Genomic DNA, 12,981 nt, shown 5'->3' with positions numbered 1-12,981 from the left:
ATAGATATAAGTTAAATAGTTTTGACAGACACTGTTTATCGTTCCATGAAGTTTTCAATTTCTTTATAAATTGGATTTTTAAGAGGAAGAGTCGATCTGTAAATCTATTATATAAAGTGCGTATATACATTCGTCTTAAATTCAAACCAGAAGTTTCACGACTTTCAAACTTGTCCTTTATTGGACAAATAACCTTGTAGCCCATTTATCTTCAAATTAGAGGCGTTATTTAAATAATGTTCTTGCATTTTATTGCACAGTTCATGAATTTAAAGTTAATGCTTATTTACTAAGCATTTTACCTTTAAAATCATTCTATTGGCAATTCAATCCGATTGCAAAAAGCATAGTGGATTAGAAAATACCACTTTTTACTAGTGCTATAACTTAAGAATTTTATATCACATCATGCTTTAACATTTTTTTTACTAAACTGTTGGAATTATTTCGACTCATTTCTAGTCTTAATATTAATTTTATTTATTTATCATTTTAAAATTATAATATAATTTCTATTCCTTACGTTATAGTATGGGACGAGATAGAGTAAATCCATGTAGAGAATTCTTCATAATCAAAAAGCTGGATAATAAAAGCAAATGCAAAGTGTGCAACGTTATCATGGTTGGAGATTACGCCGCCAATTTAGAGAGGCACTTGAAGTGGCATCATAAAGAAGAATTCGATATGGTACAAAAGAAGAGGATGAAGAGGAAGAAACTGATATAAAAGTTCAAAATAAACCTCGGCAGACTATAGAAAAATTCGTTATGTCTGAGTATCTTAAAGTAAAATTAGATAAGCAAACGATTGTTGATGCTTGTATAGAGCTCATTACTATTAACGGTTGCGCATTTGAGTTAATGGAATACTCAGGATTCTGAAAAATTATTAATCCTATTATTGCAGCAATTGGTAAAAATTTTTCAATCAATGCAGAGAATATTAAACTAATTTTGCCAGAGATGTCCTCTAAGATTGCTTACTAATGCAAACTGAAATGGGAAAGAGAATGATTTCACTGAAAGTAGATATTGCCACTAGATTAAGCCGATCAGTCCTTGGAATAAATGCTCAATTTGTAAAACAGGATAAAAAATACACCTTTTTACTTTAGGTATGAAAGAGAAAGAAAGACATACAGGAATGTATATAAAAAATGTAGTTCGCCAAGTTTTAGAAAAATAATCAGCTTGGAGTTCCATCAGATTTATTCAGTCATCACTGATAATGGTGCAAACATGATTAAATTTGTTAATTTGCTAGGCAGCGATGATGAATGCGATAGTGAAGCTACCAGCGAAAAAGATTACCTCGATGAAATCTCTTTCTCTGAGGAAAACAGCCTTTCCTTTAGAATTGTTGGAATAAAGTGTGCAGCACACATACTTCAATTGGCAATCCGAGACGTGGTTAAGAATGCTGAATTAGAAAAATTTTTTAGTAATTGTCGGGAACTCGTCCGAAAACTACGAATTCCAAATTTAGCCTCAAAATTATCCAAAAGCGTTTTAAAGAAACCTGTATTGGATTGTCTAACAAGATGGAACAGCACATATGTAATGCTGAAGACACTGTTAGAGTGCAAACATTTTTGTAACGAATTATCTCAGAATGATTTGAATTTTTATTTTTCTTATGATCAGTTACCTTGAAGTTACAAACAGAACAGCTAACTTTAAGTGATTTTTATGGTATTTGGGTGGAAACTAAACTTAAATTGAAAAATATAACAAATCCATATGTTTCCGTTTTAATAGAAAATTTGCATGTAAGAGAAAAATTAATAATGGAAAATAAGAGCATCATAAGCGCAGTTTATCTCTATCCACGATATCAAATATTATTGGATCGTTAACAAAAGGCAAAGGCTGTGCAGCATTTAAAGATCGTTTGAGAAATGGTGGAAAATTTGAAATGCGAAAAAACAAGACAAAATATTAGAAAGTCAGGAGAAGAGGTAATTTCAGAAGAATCTGATGACATGGAAAATTTTCTCAAAGAAAAGGAGAAAGATATTAGAGAGCGTTCTAATTCAGCCGATATTGATATTGAAAATATTTTGTCTAGTTTCGAAGGGGTGAAAAGTGTAGAAAGGAAAAAAGGTGTTTTGGAATTTTGGGAAGAAAACCGTTGTAAATATCCACAGCTCTATGAAATAGCTATAGTTATTTTAGGGACTCCAAGCCACACAAGTTAGTGTAGAGAGGGCATTTTCAGGATTGAAGTTTATCTTGCAAGATAACAGGGATAGCCTGAGTGAAACTATGCTGGAAGATATTCTGCTAATTAGAAGTAATTATGGTTGCCTGTAGTAACGACCTGTAACTCATGTTTTAAAAATTAATTTTGTCATTTATTTTAATGTTGATTTTTCAGCAGTTTGTTACCGAATATTGGAACGGTTTTATAATGTATATAAAGTTCTGTTGCATAATATAAGTATAAAAGATATATGTTTGTGTAATTATTAAAAACCAATACATCGCGAAATAATTCATCTATTACTTTAAAAGTGTACCTAAATAACAATTCAATTTTATTCAAGTGGAAATGGAGAAAGTTTTACTAATTATGTGTAAGTAACTTGCAACTAACTAAAATAAATGCTTAATATTTACATTTAAATAATTGATCTCATATTTTGATTATTTCTTTAATATCACAAGTTTTGTTCTAAAATTCAATTTAATAATTAAATTGAATTTTAATTTAATGTAATTAAAAAAGGTACACATAATAAAAAATTTTCAGAAGGATTATGATATTTTATGCTCAGAACGAAAAAACCAGTTCGAACCAGTTCAACAGTGGCTGAAGGAGCGAAACCGGCTGACAGTAGAGGAACCAGTAGCAGGAAGTGATCACGGAGTTCTACGGTGGATGATGACGAGAGAGGTAGCAGAAGTAAAAGGCAAAGGAATGGGTTTTAATTTCAGAAAAGGAAATTACGATGCCTTACGGTACTACATGGCCTCTATTAACTGGGTAGATATCGCGCAGAGAATGAATACAATTGAACTGTGGTACGCTTTTAAAACATTAATCACAGATGCCTTGAATGCATATATACCATTAAAAAAATACTCCACGAGGAGGGTTCCAAGTTGGATGACTAGTGAAGTTGCCGCATTACTTGAGCAGAAAAAGGTGGCATGGAAAGGTTACAGAACAATAAAAAGTACTGAAGCCTATAACAGCTACAAGGTGATGTGTAATAGAGCCACAGAAAAGGTTCGACAGGCAAAGGCAGTTTATGAGAAATCACTAGCAAACAGAGCAAAGAGGGGGGATAAAGAATTCTTCACATATATAAATGCCAAGAAGAGCAGGACAAACCAGATCGGACCTTTATGTAAGGGAAAGGGGATAGTAATAAATACACCAGCTGCCGTTCCAGATGAACTCAACAGTTATTTTGCATCGATATTTACAAATGAAAAGCCTTTTGTGGCAAAGGGAAATTGTGGGAGCGAAGTTAAAAAATATGTAATTAATGATATTGAAATTTCGCAAGATTATTTAATGAAAAAACTTTCGAGCCTACAGACCAGTAAGGCTCCTGGAGTTGATGGAATATACCCTATAATCTTAAGAGAGGCGGCAAGCGAGTGCATTGAACCATTGAGGCTAATTATGCGAGCATCATTAGACTCTGGGGAGATTCCCTTGGATTGGAAAAGTGCAAATGTATCTCCCATACATAAGGGTGGCTCTAAAAGTGAAGTTGGAAATTATCGACCTGTCAGTCTGACTTCAGTAGTAGGGAAAATCATGGAGGCAATGATCAAGGGTGCAATTCAGGATCATTTGGATCGAATTGAAATTCTCAAGGATACTCAGCATGGTTTCGTAAAGGGAAAATCATGTTTAACAAATCTGGTTCGCTATTTCGAAAGGGTCACTCACGAGCTGGATTTAGGGAATAATTTCGACATTGTTTATTTAGATTTCAGCAAAGCTTTTGACTCAGTCCCACATGAGCGGTTGCTTTATAAGCTGGAACAGGTTGGAATCACTGGGAAAATCCTTAGATGGATAGAAGGATGGCTTCAGGGCAGGAGGCAGAGGGTTGTGATAAATGGCTATTCCTCAGATTGGGTTGATGTAAGAAGTGGGGTTCCCCAAGGATCAGTATTAGGACCACTGTTGTTTTTAATTTTCATAAACGACATTGATGAAGGGATAGAGGGCGTGATGTCTAAATTTGCAGATGATGTTAAAATTGGGAGAGTAGTTAATGATCACTGTCAAGCTGGGCTTCTTCAGAGAGACCTAGATAGACTTCAGGAATGGTCAGAAAAATGGCAGCTGTGCTTTAATCCAACAAAGTGTAAGGTATTACACCTGGGAAACAGTAATCCCAAAAAAACTTATTCACTTGGTGGAGTTCAACTAAAGCCAGTACTGGAGGAAAGGGACTTGGGTGTTACGATACGGTCAGACATGAAATTCTCTGAGCATTGTAAACAGGTTGCAAGGAAGGCCCATGGTGTCCTATCGATTATCTATCGAACTTTTGCAAGTAGAGATAGGGACGTGATAATCCCATTATATAAGGCTTATGTTAGACCACACTTGGAATACTGTGTTCAAGTATGGAGACCGCACCTGAAGAAAGACATCGAGCTTCTTGAAAGGGTGCAAAGAAGGGTAACTCGCCTGGTGAGATCGGCAAAAGGGCGGCCTTATGAAGAAAGACTTCGAATATGTGGGTTGCAGAGTTTGGAAACTAGACACCTTAGAGGAGATTTGATTGAGGTGTTTAAGGCTCTGAGAGGCATCAGTAAAATGAATGAGGACAAAATTTTCAAGATTATACATGATGCTAGAACTAGGGGACATAAATTCAAGTTACGGGGGGAAATGTTTAGATTGGATTGCAGAAGTTCTATTTTAGCCAGCGAGTTATAAATTACTGGAATAAGTTGCCTTCATGGGTGGTAGAGGCCGACAGTTTGGGGAAATTCAAAGGGCATCTGGATAGTACTTTCGGGTAAGGGAAGCACATAGGATGATAGGTTTAATTTCCTTTTTATTTATTTTTTATTTTATTTTTTTTTATTTATTAATTATTATTATTTAGTTATTTATTTATTTATTTTTTTTTTTATCATTGTTTTGTTCGGATTTTTTTTTTTTTTTTTTTTGGCTGGTGCAGCATAAGCCATAGGCTTTCTTGCACCAAGCGGCCGTTACTAATACTAATACTAACCGGAACTGAACCGAAATTTTGCGTTTTCATTGAACCGGAGCAAAAAAAAAAAAATTACAGTTCGATGCCCTGATTAAAACATAGAATACTTCCATATGATACTCTCCAGAAATTAAAACGAAAACAATTAAAAAATCAAAAATCTTACATTACACATAAGAAATAATTAAAAATCAAATGAACACAATTAAAAATCAATTTAACACAATTAAAAATTAAGTAAAAAATTACAAAACGATTATTTTCACTCCTATGATCACGACATACAGTCAAAAAGTATTGTCAAGCTTTAGGAAGAATAATCTTTTTGCAATTTTTTCTATTAATCTATTACTCTATTAATATTAATCTATTTTTCTATTAAAAAAAAAACTTTCTGTTTAGCTCAAACACCAAGTCCTAATCATTTTTAATAGAAGGCTTGATGATATTTTTGTCTTTCTTATTTAGATATTTTTGGCCAAGTAATCCCAGTGAGGATGAACATTAATCTAGGGTTAAAAAAAAAAAAAAAAAAGTGGCAGTTGTGCATAACATTCTAGATGTGTCTGATCAAAAATCAAAAACCATCCCCCCACAAGGAATTCATAAAGTCTCAAAAATCAGTCCAATATATAAAAATCATGAAACGTATTTCATACAATCCAAATGTTTTTCTACTATTTCAAATAGTGTAATTATAGATACAGTTGAAAACAGTGTTCCTAGTTGCTTTTTTGAAGTTTAATTTAAATATTTTGATAGTTTTGGCACATTAATTTCAATTATAATTTACATTATAATGTATTCTCCTTACAGTTAAAAGTCAATCATAAGTTATGTTTCTTTCAAATGCCTTTTAACTGGAAGGAGATTAATTAATTACATGGATTTAATTATACTCATCAAATTCCCATAAACTTAAATGATATGAAATATCACTTACTATAGTTGGGGGGGGGGAGAATTAATTTCCATGACCCCTAGTAAAAATGCCTAGTTCCAAACTGGGCTTTTTTCCAAACCCAAATATCTTCCATTATTTCATAATTGAACTGTTGATTGTACATAATTATTTGCACCAATACTTTGATATGTGCAGAATACTGTTTCCCATTTTAATATAAATCACACTTATCTAGCTTCATATAGCACAAAGTTTATAAAATTCATGATTATAATATTTTAGAAAAATAAAATATTTATTTATTTGACTCAAAATTAAATACATATAGTAAAACTTAATAGCAGCAAAAATTATTTTTGCTGTTATTAAGTTTAATAAGTTCTGCTTAATAAAACAGTTTTATTAAAGCTGTTGTTAAAAATTAATAACAGCTTAATAACACTTAATTGAGGTTAGTGCTAAAGATCAGCAAATGCAATGGCCTCTCCACAAGGCAAAGCATCACAAGAGGATCCCCTTTTATTATGACTTGTTAAGCTGTAGCTAACATGTGGGCCACCATTTCCCCCCACACTACATATGTCCAGGCCTGGGGTAACTGATTCCCACTTGCACATACCCCACTGAATAACAGTAAATAAGTAAAAATACCAACATTTGGTCTTTCTTTTTATTATTATAATTAGATCAAAAGACCATTTAGTCTTTTATTGATAAAATTATCTGTAAACAAGAATTTTGGTTCTAAAAAGTAAAACTTTGGATTTTCTTCACTACTTTTGAAACTAAAACTGCTTAAATATTTAAATGTTTTAAAATGCATCTAAATCAACATTTTTTCTAAAACTTCCCAGAGATTAGTTAAAATAATAGTTAATCATTAAAGATATACTGAAAAAACATGATCCCTATTTTAAACTACCATCATTTCTTTGAAAATTAGTTCAAATGATCAAATATAAAACATATGCTAAATGTAACAGACAACTTACCTGGTTCCCATTTTTATGTCCATTACTGCTGGGTTTTTAAAGTTGTGTAAGAGATCTTGCATTTCAATAAAATCTTAAAACATAATAAAGGAAAAAATATATACATATACACACATATCGTAGTATCCAAAAAAAAGAATCACTATCCATTAAAAATTAGTGTAAAAACTACATATTAGCTTGAAGTTTTTTTTTTTTTTTCTTTCTATTCTAACAACCCTACTGTATATGCATGTCCATTTGCATGATGTTGAAACAATATCTGAATTCATAGGCCTTTGTAAAATAACTGTTTCCATATCACAAATGAGAAAGGATGAGGTTAAATTCCAGCCTCAATTGAACATTAAGCTGAAATGCTTTTTACAAAAGGCAATTTGTCTGAGCAAAATAACCAATCCTGTTAGTACATATTAAGGATTTTTTTTCCCCCTAATATGTTATTATAGTCCATGCCATGAAATAAGAAGAATTAACCCACAGAGAAATTGCTATAATAATATTAGCATTAGCATTAGTAGAGGCATTTGATGCAAGAAAGCAAGCTTATGCAGCATCAGCCAAAAAAAAAAAAAAAAAAACCACTCCCACTTCACCCCTCTGTTCGTTCAAAATACCTGTCCAGCTGAGCCTTAAACTTATTTAGGCTATCAACTTCCACGAGAAGGGATGGAAGTCTGTTCCACCAACCAACCACTCGCTGGCTAAAGGCAAATTTCCGCACGTCTATCCTACATCTGTCTTTCCTCAATTTGAATTTATGCCCTCTCAGGTGATTATTCTGAGCGAGAGGAAGAATCCCATCAGCATTGAGCATGCTCAAACCATTCAATGCTTTATACACCTCTATCAGATCAACTCGCTGGTGCCTAGTCTCCAGACACTGTAATTTGCAAATCTTAAGCCTTTCTTCGTAAGAGCACCCCTTTGTTCCATTCACTAATCTTCTTGCCCTTCTCTGTACTCGTTCCAGGAGCTCTACATCCTTCTTGAAATGAGGCCTCCAGGCCTGTATACAGTACTCTAGGTGTGGCCTGACCATTGCCTCATACAAGGGAATAATCACCTCCTTATCCCTGCTAGAAAAATTCCTATATATCATTGACAATACACCATGAGCTACTCTTGCAGCCCGTCTGCACTGCTCAGAGAACTTCATATCTGCCTGCACAACCACCCCCAGGTCCCTTTCATTCTCTACCACTGTCAGTGTAATACCACAGAGTTGATACGTTGCTCTGGGGTTGCTGTTTCCCATGTGTAGTACTTTACATTTGTCAATGTTAAACTTCATTTGCCACCTCTCAGCCCATCTGCTCAACCTTTCCAGATCCTGTTGCAGCAGCATAGTGTCAGTAGTGTCCTTGACAACCCTGCCTACCTTTGTATCGTCTGCAAACTTCGACATTAAGCTTGATATACCATCATCAATATCATTTATGAATACAGAAAACAATAATGGACCCAACACTGAGCCCTGAGGGACTCCACTAATAACATTAGTCCACGACGAGCAGTGTCCATTGATTACCACTCTGTCTTCTCCCCCTCAGCCACCCCTTTACCCACAGCAGCAATTTGCCTCCAATGTTACACTGCTCCAATTTGTGCAGCAGTCTTCCATGTGCAACAGTATCAAAAGCCTTTCTAAGATCCAAGTATATAATATCAAAGTTATTCCCTGCATCCAGTTCCTTTGTGACTGCATCATAGTATCCAATCAAATTGGTCAGGCAAGACTTCCCCTTAACAAAACCATGCTGTGTCTGAGCTATAACTGAAGTCTTGTCTAAATGATCCTGCAGTGCTTCTTTAACCAGTGCCTCCATTAATTTTCCTGGAACAGAAGTTAAACTCACAGGTCTATAATTGCTTGTGTCAGCTTTTGATCCTCCTTTGTGAATTGGGGTCACATTTGCACATCTCCAGTCTATGGGTACCTCCCCTGAGTCCAAGGAAGCTCTCATAATTATGGCTAAGGGTTTGCTTACTTCCTTTGCTGCCTCCTTTATTATAACTGGATAGATCCCATCCACCCCAGGTGCCTTTCTTGTGTTTATCTTCAACAATTTCTCCTCCACTTTACTCTCAGTTATTACAAGATTCTCTAGCTTACTGCTAGAGTTGAATACACCTCTGGCTTTACCCTCGCTAAATAACTCCTCATGTGTGAATGTCGATGCAAAATATTCATTTAGTTTGTTAGCTACCTGAGCAGGATCATCAACAGTTGACCCATCGATATCAAGTGGACCAATCTGATTCATCCCCTTCCTTCTAGAGTTTACATAAGTAAAGAACTCTTTGCTGTTTTTCTTTGCATCCCTTGCCAAAGATTTCTCGTAATCTGCCTTCGCCTGCCTAACCTCCTTTGTAACTTGGTTACAGATCAACTTGTATCTATCATAGGCTTCTGTGTCATGTGTTAATTTGTATGTATCCCATGCATGTTTCTTCTCTGCCATATGCCTCATCAGTTCATCTGACATCCATTTAGGCCTAAACCTTGAACAATATTTCTTAGTTGGTATGTAAAGTCTAGTAGCTTCCAAGATAAGTTCTTTGAATGCTTCCCATTTTGCATTTACTGTTGGTAACATCATCAGTTGGTCCCACTGTATAGAATTTAAATACTGTCTCAGTCCATCGTAGTCGCCTTTACGAAAGCAATAACCCTTCCCTTTACCCCTAATGGTAGTTACCTCTTTGAGTAAATCCCACTTCAGCACACTGTGATCACTGCCACCTAGTGGTTCATTTATCTGCAGATTCTTAATGCATGAAGAATCACTGCTGATAATCAAATCAAGAGTATTCCTCCCTCTAGTTGCCTCCCGAACATGCTGATGTAGAAAACAATCATCCAATAAATCCACAAAAGCCTTGCTAGTGTGTGAGTGACCAGCCCACAAATTCCAGTCAATATCTGGGAAATTAAAATCTCCCATTATAAGACTCTCTGATTTACTGGCCCACTCTATTTCCCTGTACAGTTTCTTATTATACTCATCAGAGTCATTAGGCTATAGCACACTCCTACTCTCAATTTTGATCTCCCAATGCTTATGTCACACCAAACTGACTCGACACTGCACTGTCCAGCGATGTCCACTGGCTTCACTTCCTTGGATTTTATGTATTTCTTAACTAATAGCATAACCCCTCCTCCCTTCCTATCCAGTCTATCTTTTCTGTAGACGTTGTACTCCCCAAATTCCAGTTCTGCATTCCTTATATCTGTGTGACACCAAGTCTCTGATATCCCAACAATATCTGCCTTTGATGTTTTGAACAATACCTCAAATTCGTCAAATTTATTTACTAAACTCCTAGCATTGGTGTACACGCAAGTATACATGCACCTATTTCTATTCTTAGGTGCCCTAACACAACCCATGTGTTTACTTGTACCGCAATGACTGCCAGCAGTCTCTGAAATATATTATACTAAAAAATAAAACTGGGGAAAATTACTGAAGAATTAATATCAATGAGATAAAAAAATTATTTAAAAAAGCTACTTAAAAAGAGGAATTTATAACTTCAACGAATACTTATACCTGTAAATACACAAGTTTTCCTTCATTCTAGGTTCATATTAATCATGTTAAAATTCGAAGTAATCATGATAAGAAATAAAGAGAACAAATAAATAATTCTAATTTAAATATAAGGCACATAAGTTAATGCTTCAACAAGGATACGCTCTCCATTATACTCCACATCTCTATAAAATTTTGGTACCATATCAGCCATGATATCATTACTTATTGATTCATATGATTTAACTTCAGAATCATCCGCTGGTCGTTTCTTCCAAATTGTTCCTGGTCCTGCTGGAGCAAAAGCACCTAAAAGAAAAATAAATATAGCGACTCTTCTGTGCTTATCACTACAACAATTAGAGAAGATGGAAGTAAAAAGATTTATTTTTACAAGATTTCCATCCACACCAACCCAGTCCGGGTTGGTGTGGGATAAAGAAGGTTAACACTTTAGCTGCTGGCTTTTCTGATGACCTTGGACTGAAAACTATGGGATTAAGTCAATCTGGATTGGGGAGGACAGCAACATTTTTGGACTTTCTTCTCACTAAAACGGAATCAGTCAGCAGCTGGCAAAGGTTGCTCAACAATTAGTAGTGATTCTTCATGCATTAAGAATCTGCAGATAGAGGAACCACTAGGTGGCAGTGATCACAGTGTGCTGAAGTGGGATTTATTCAAAGAGGTAACTACCATCAGGGGTAAAGGAAAGGGTTATTGCTTTCGTAAAGGCAACTACGAGGGTCTGAGACAGTATTTAAATTCTATACAGTGGGACCAACTGATGATGTTACCAACAGCAAATTCAAAATGGGAAGCATTCAAAGAACTTATCTTGGAAGCTACTAGGCTTTACATACCAACTAAGAAATATTGTTCAAGGTTTAGGCCTAAATGGATGTCAGATGAACTAATGAGACATATGACAGAGAAGAAAAATGCTTGGGATACATATAAATTAACACGTGACACAGAAGCCTATGATAGATATAAGTTGATCTGTAACCAAGTTACAAAGGAGGTTAGGCAGGCGAAGGCAGATTACGAGAAATCTTTGGCAAAGGATGCAAAGAAAAACAGTAAAGAGTTCTTTTCTTATGTAAACTCTAGAAGGAAGGGGATGAATCAGATTGGTCCACTTGATATCGATGGTTCAAGTGTTGATGATCCTGCTCAGGTAGCTAACAAACTAAATGAATATTTTGCATCAACATTCACACATGAGATGAATGAAACTGTTTTACATCTTTAAACATTTTTTTTAAATTTCGGGTGTTAATTTTGTAGTTGAGATTCTTAAAACTGCTTATAAATGTTCATCGGTGCGGTGATACTTGATTGTAAAGAATTTTTATTTAGATTCATGATGGAAAATGTTTGCTCACATATGTAGGTTGATCCAAAAATAACCAACATTTTTCTGGCAAAATCTTTAAGTTCATCGAATTTGTCCGAATTAAGAGTATTGTAAATTTACAGATTTTCTCACAAGTGCAATTCCCTTAAATCGGTATCACACTGCAGATCTATAATCTGAAGTTTTAGTTCACTCGGTGCACTATCAATTTCCATTGAAAATGGGTCACGCACTATTGCCAAACTTGTCTCAATTTTTTGAAAGTTGCCAAATCTTCGTGAAAAGTCATCATTCAAAGCATTGATAATTTCACAATATTTTTCAAATTTATTTTCTGGAATCTTCAGCAACTTCATGGTTGGAAAGTGGTCTACCTTGTTAATCAATAAATGTCGAAGGAACAACTGGAGTTTTAATTGAAATCCATTCAAACTTTTTACCATATCATGGGCGTATAAATTTTTCCCTTGTAACACTGTGTTGAAAGTATTTAAGTGTGTCACTATGTCCAGGGTAAACGCAAAATCACAAATCCAGTTATTATCAGTTAATTCAAGAAAGTCCATAATATTTTTCAGTTTTAAAAATAGAATGATGTCATCTTTAAGATCCCATACTCACCAAAGAACTTTTTCCTAAGCTAAGCCATCGAATTTGGCTATAAGGAATATCTGTATACTCAGATTCAATATCTTGAAGAAATTTAATGAATTGTCTGTGTTTCAGGCCCCTCGATCATATTAAATTTACTAGTTTAATAATACAAGATGTGACATGTTCAACTTTTAACACATTTTTACATAATATTTGTTGATGTATAATACAATGAATTGTAATTAAATTATAATCAGGATAATTTTCACAAATTTTATCCTTAATTTTCTTTAACGCTCCAACAGTTTTACCCGACAAACTTGGTGCTCCGTCAGTTGTTACGCTTACCATTTTTTCCATTGTAAATTATATCTTGTTAAGCATTTTTCAAC

At 34.6% G+C, this 12,981-nt stretch overlaps 1 protein-coding gene across 2 annotated transcripts in view; it reads right to left on the bottom strand.

The window, feature by feature from the left end:
- The window catches only part of LOC150075833 (inositol-trisphosphate 3-kinase homolog), a 232,557-nt gene that overhangs the window by 27,299 nt on the left and 192,277 nt on the right, over window positions 1-12,981 (bottom strand). For both annotated transcript variants that reach the window (XM_090387088.1, XM_090387089.1), the window contains exons 4-5: window positions 10,798-10,944; window positions 7,094-7,166 (exon numbers count right to left, since the gene is read on the bottom strand). In XM_090387088.1, the coding sequence (XP_090243214.1) occupies window positions 7,094-7,166; window positions 10,798-10,944 (220 nt within the window). The remainder of the gene's footprint in view (window positions 1-7,093; window positions 7,167-10,797; window positions 10,945-12,981) is intronic.

This window comes from Mastigoproctus giganteus, chromosome 13 (genome assembly GCF_048544385.1).
Source record: "Mastigoproctus giganteus isolate SK-2022 chromosome 13, ASM4854438v1, whole genome shotgun sequence".
Taxonomy (NCBI): domain Eukaryota; kingdom Metazoa; phylum Arthropoda; class Arachnida; order Uropygi; family Thelyphonidae; genus Mastigoproctus; species Mastigoproctus giganteus.
Note: the sequence above shows the minus strand (reverse complement) of the source record. Positions and strands in the feature narration are given on the sequence as shown.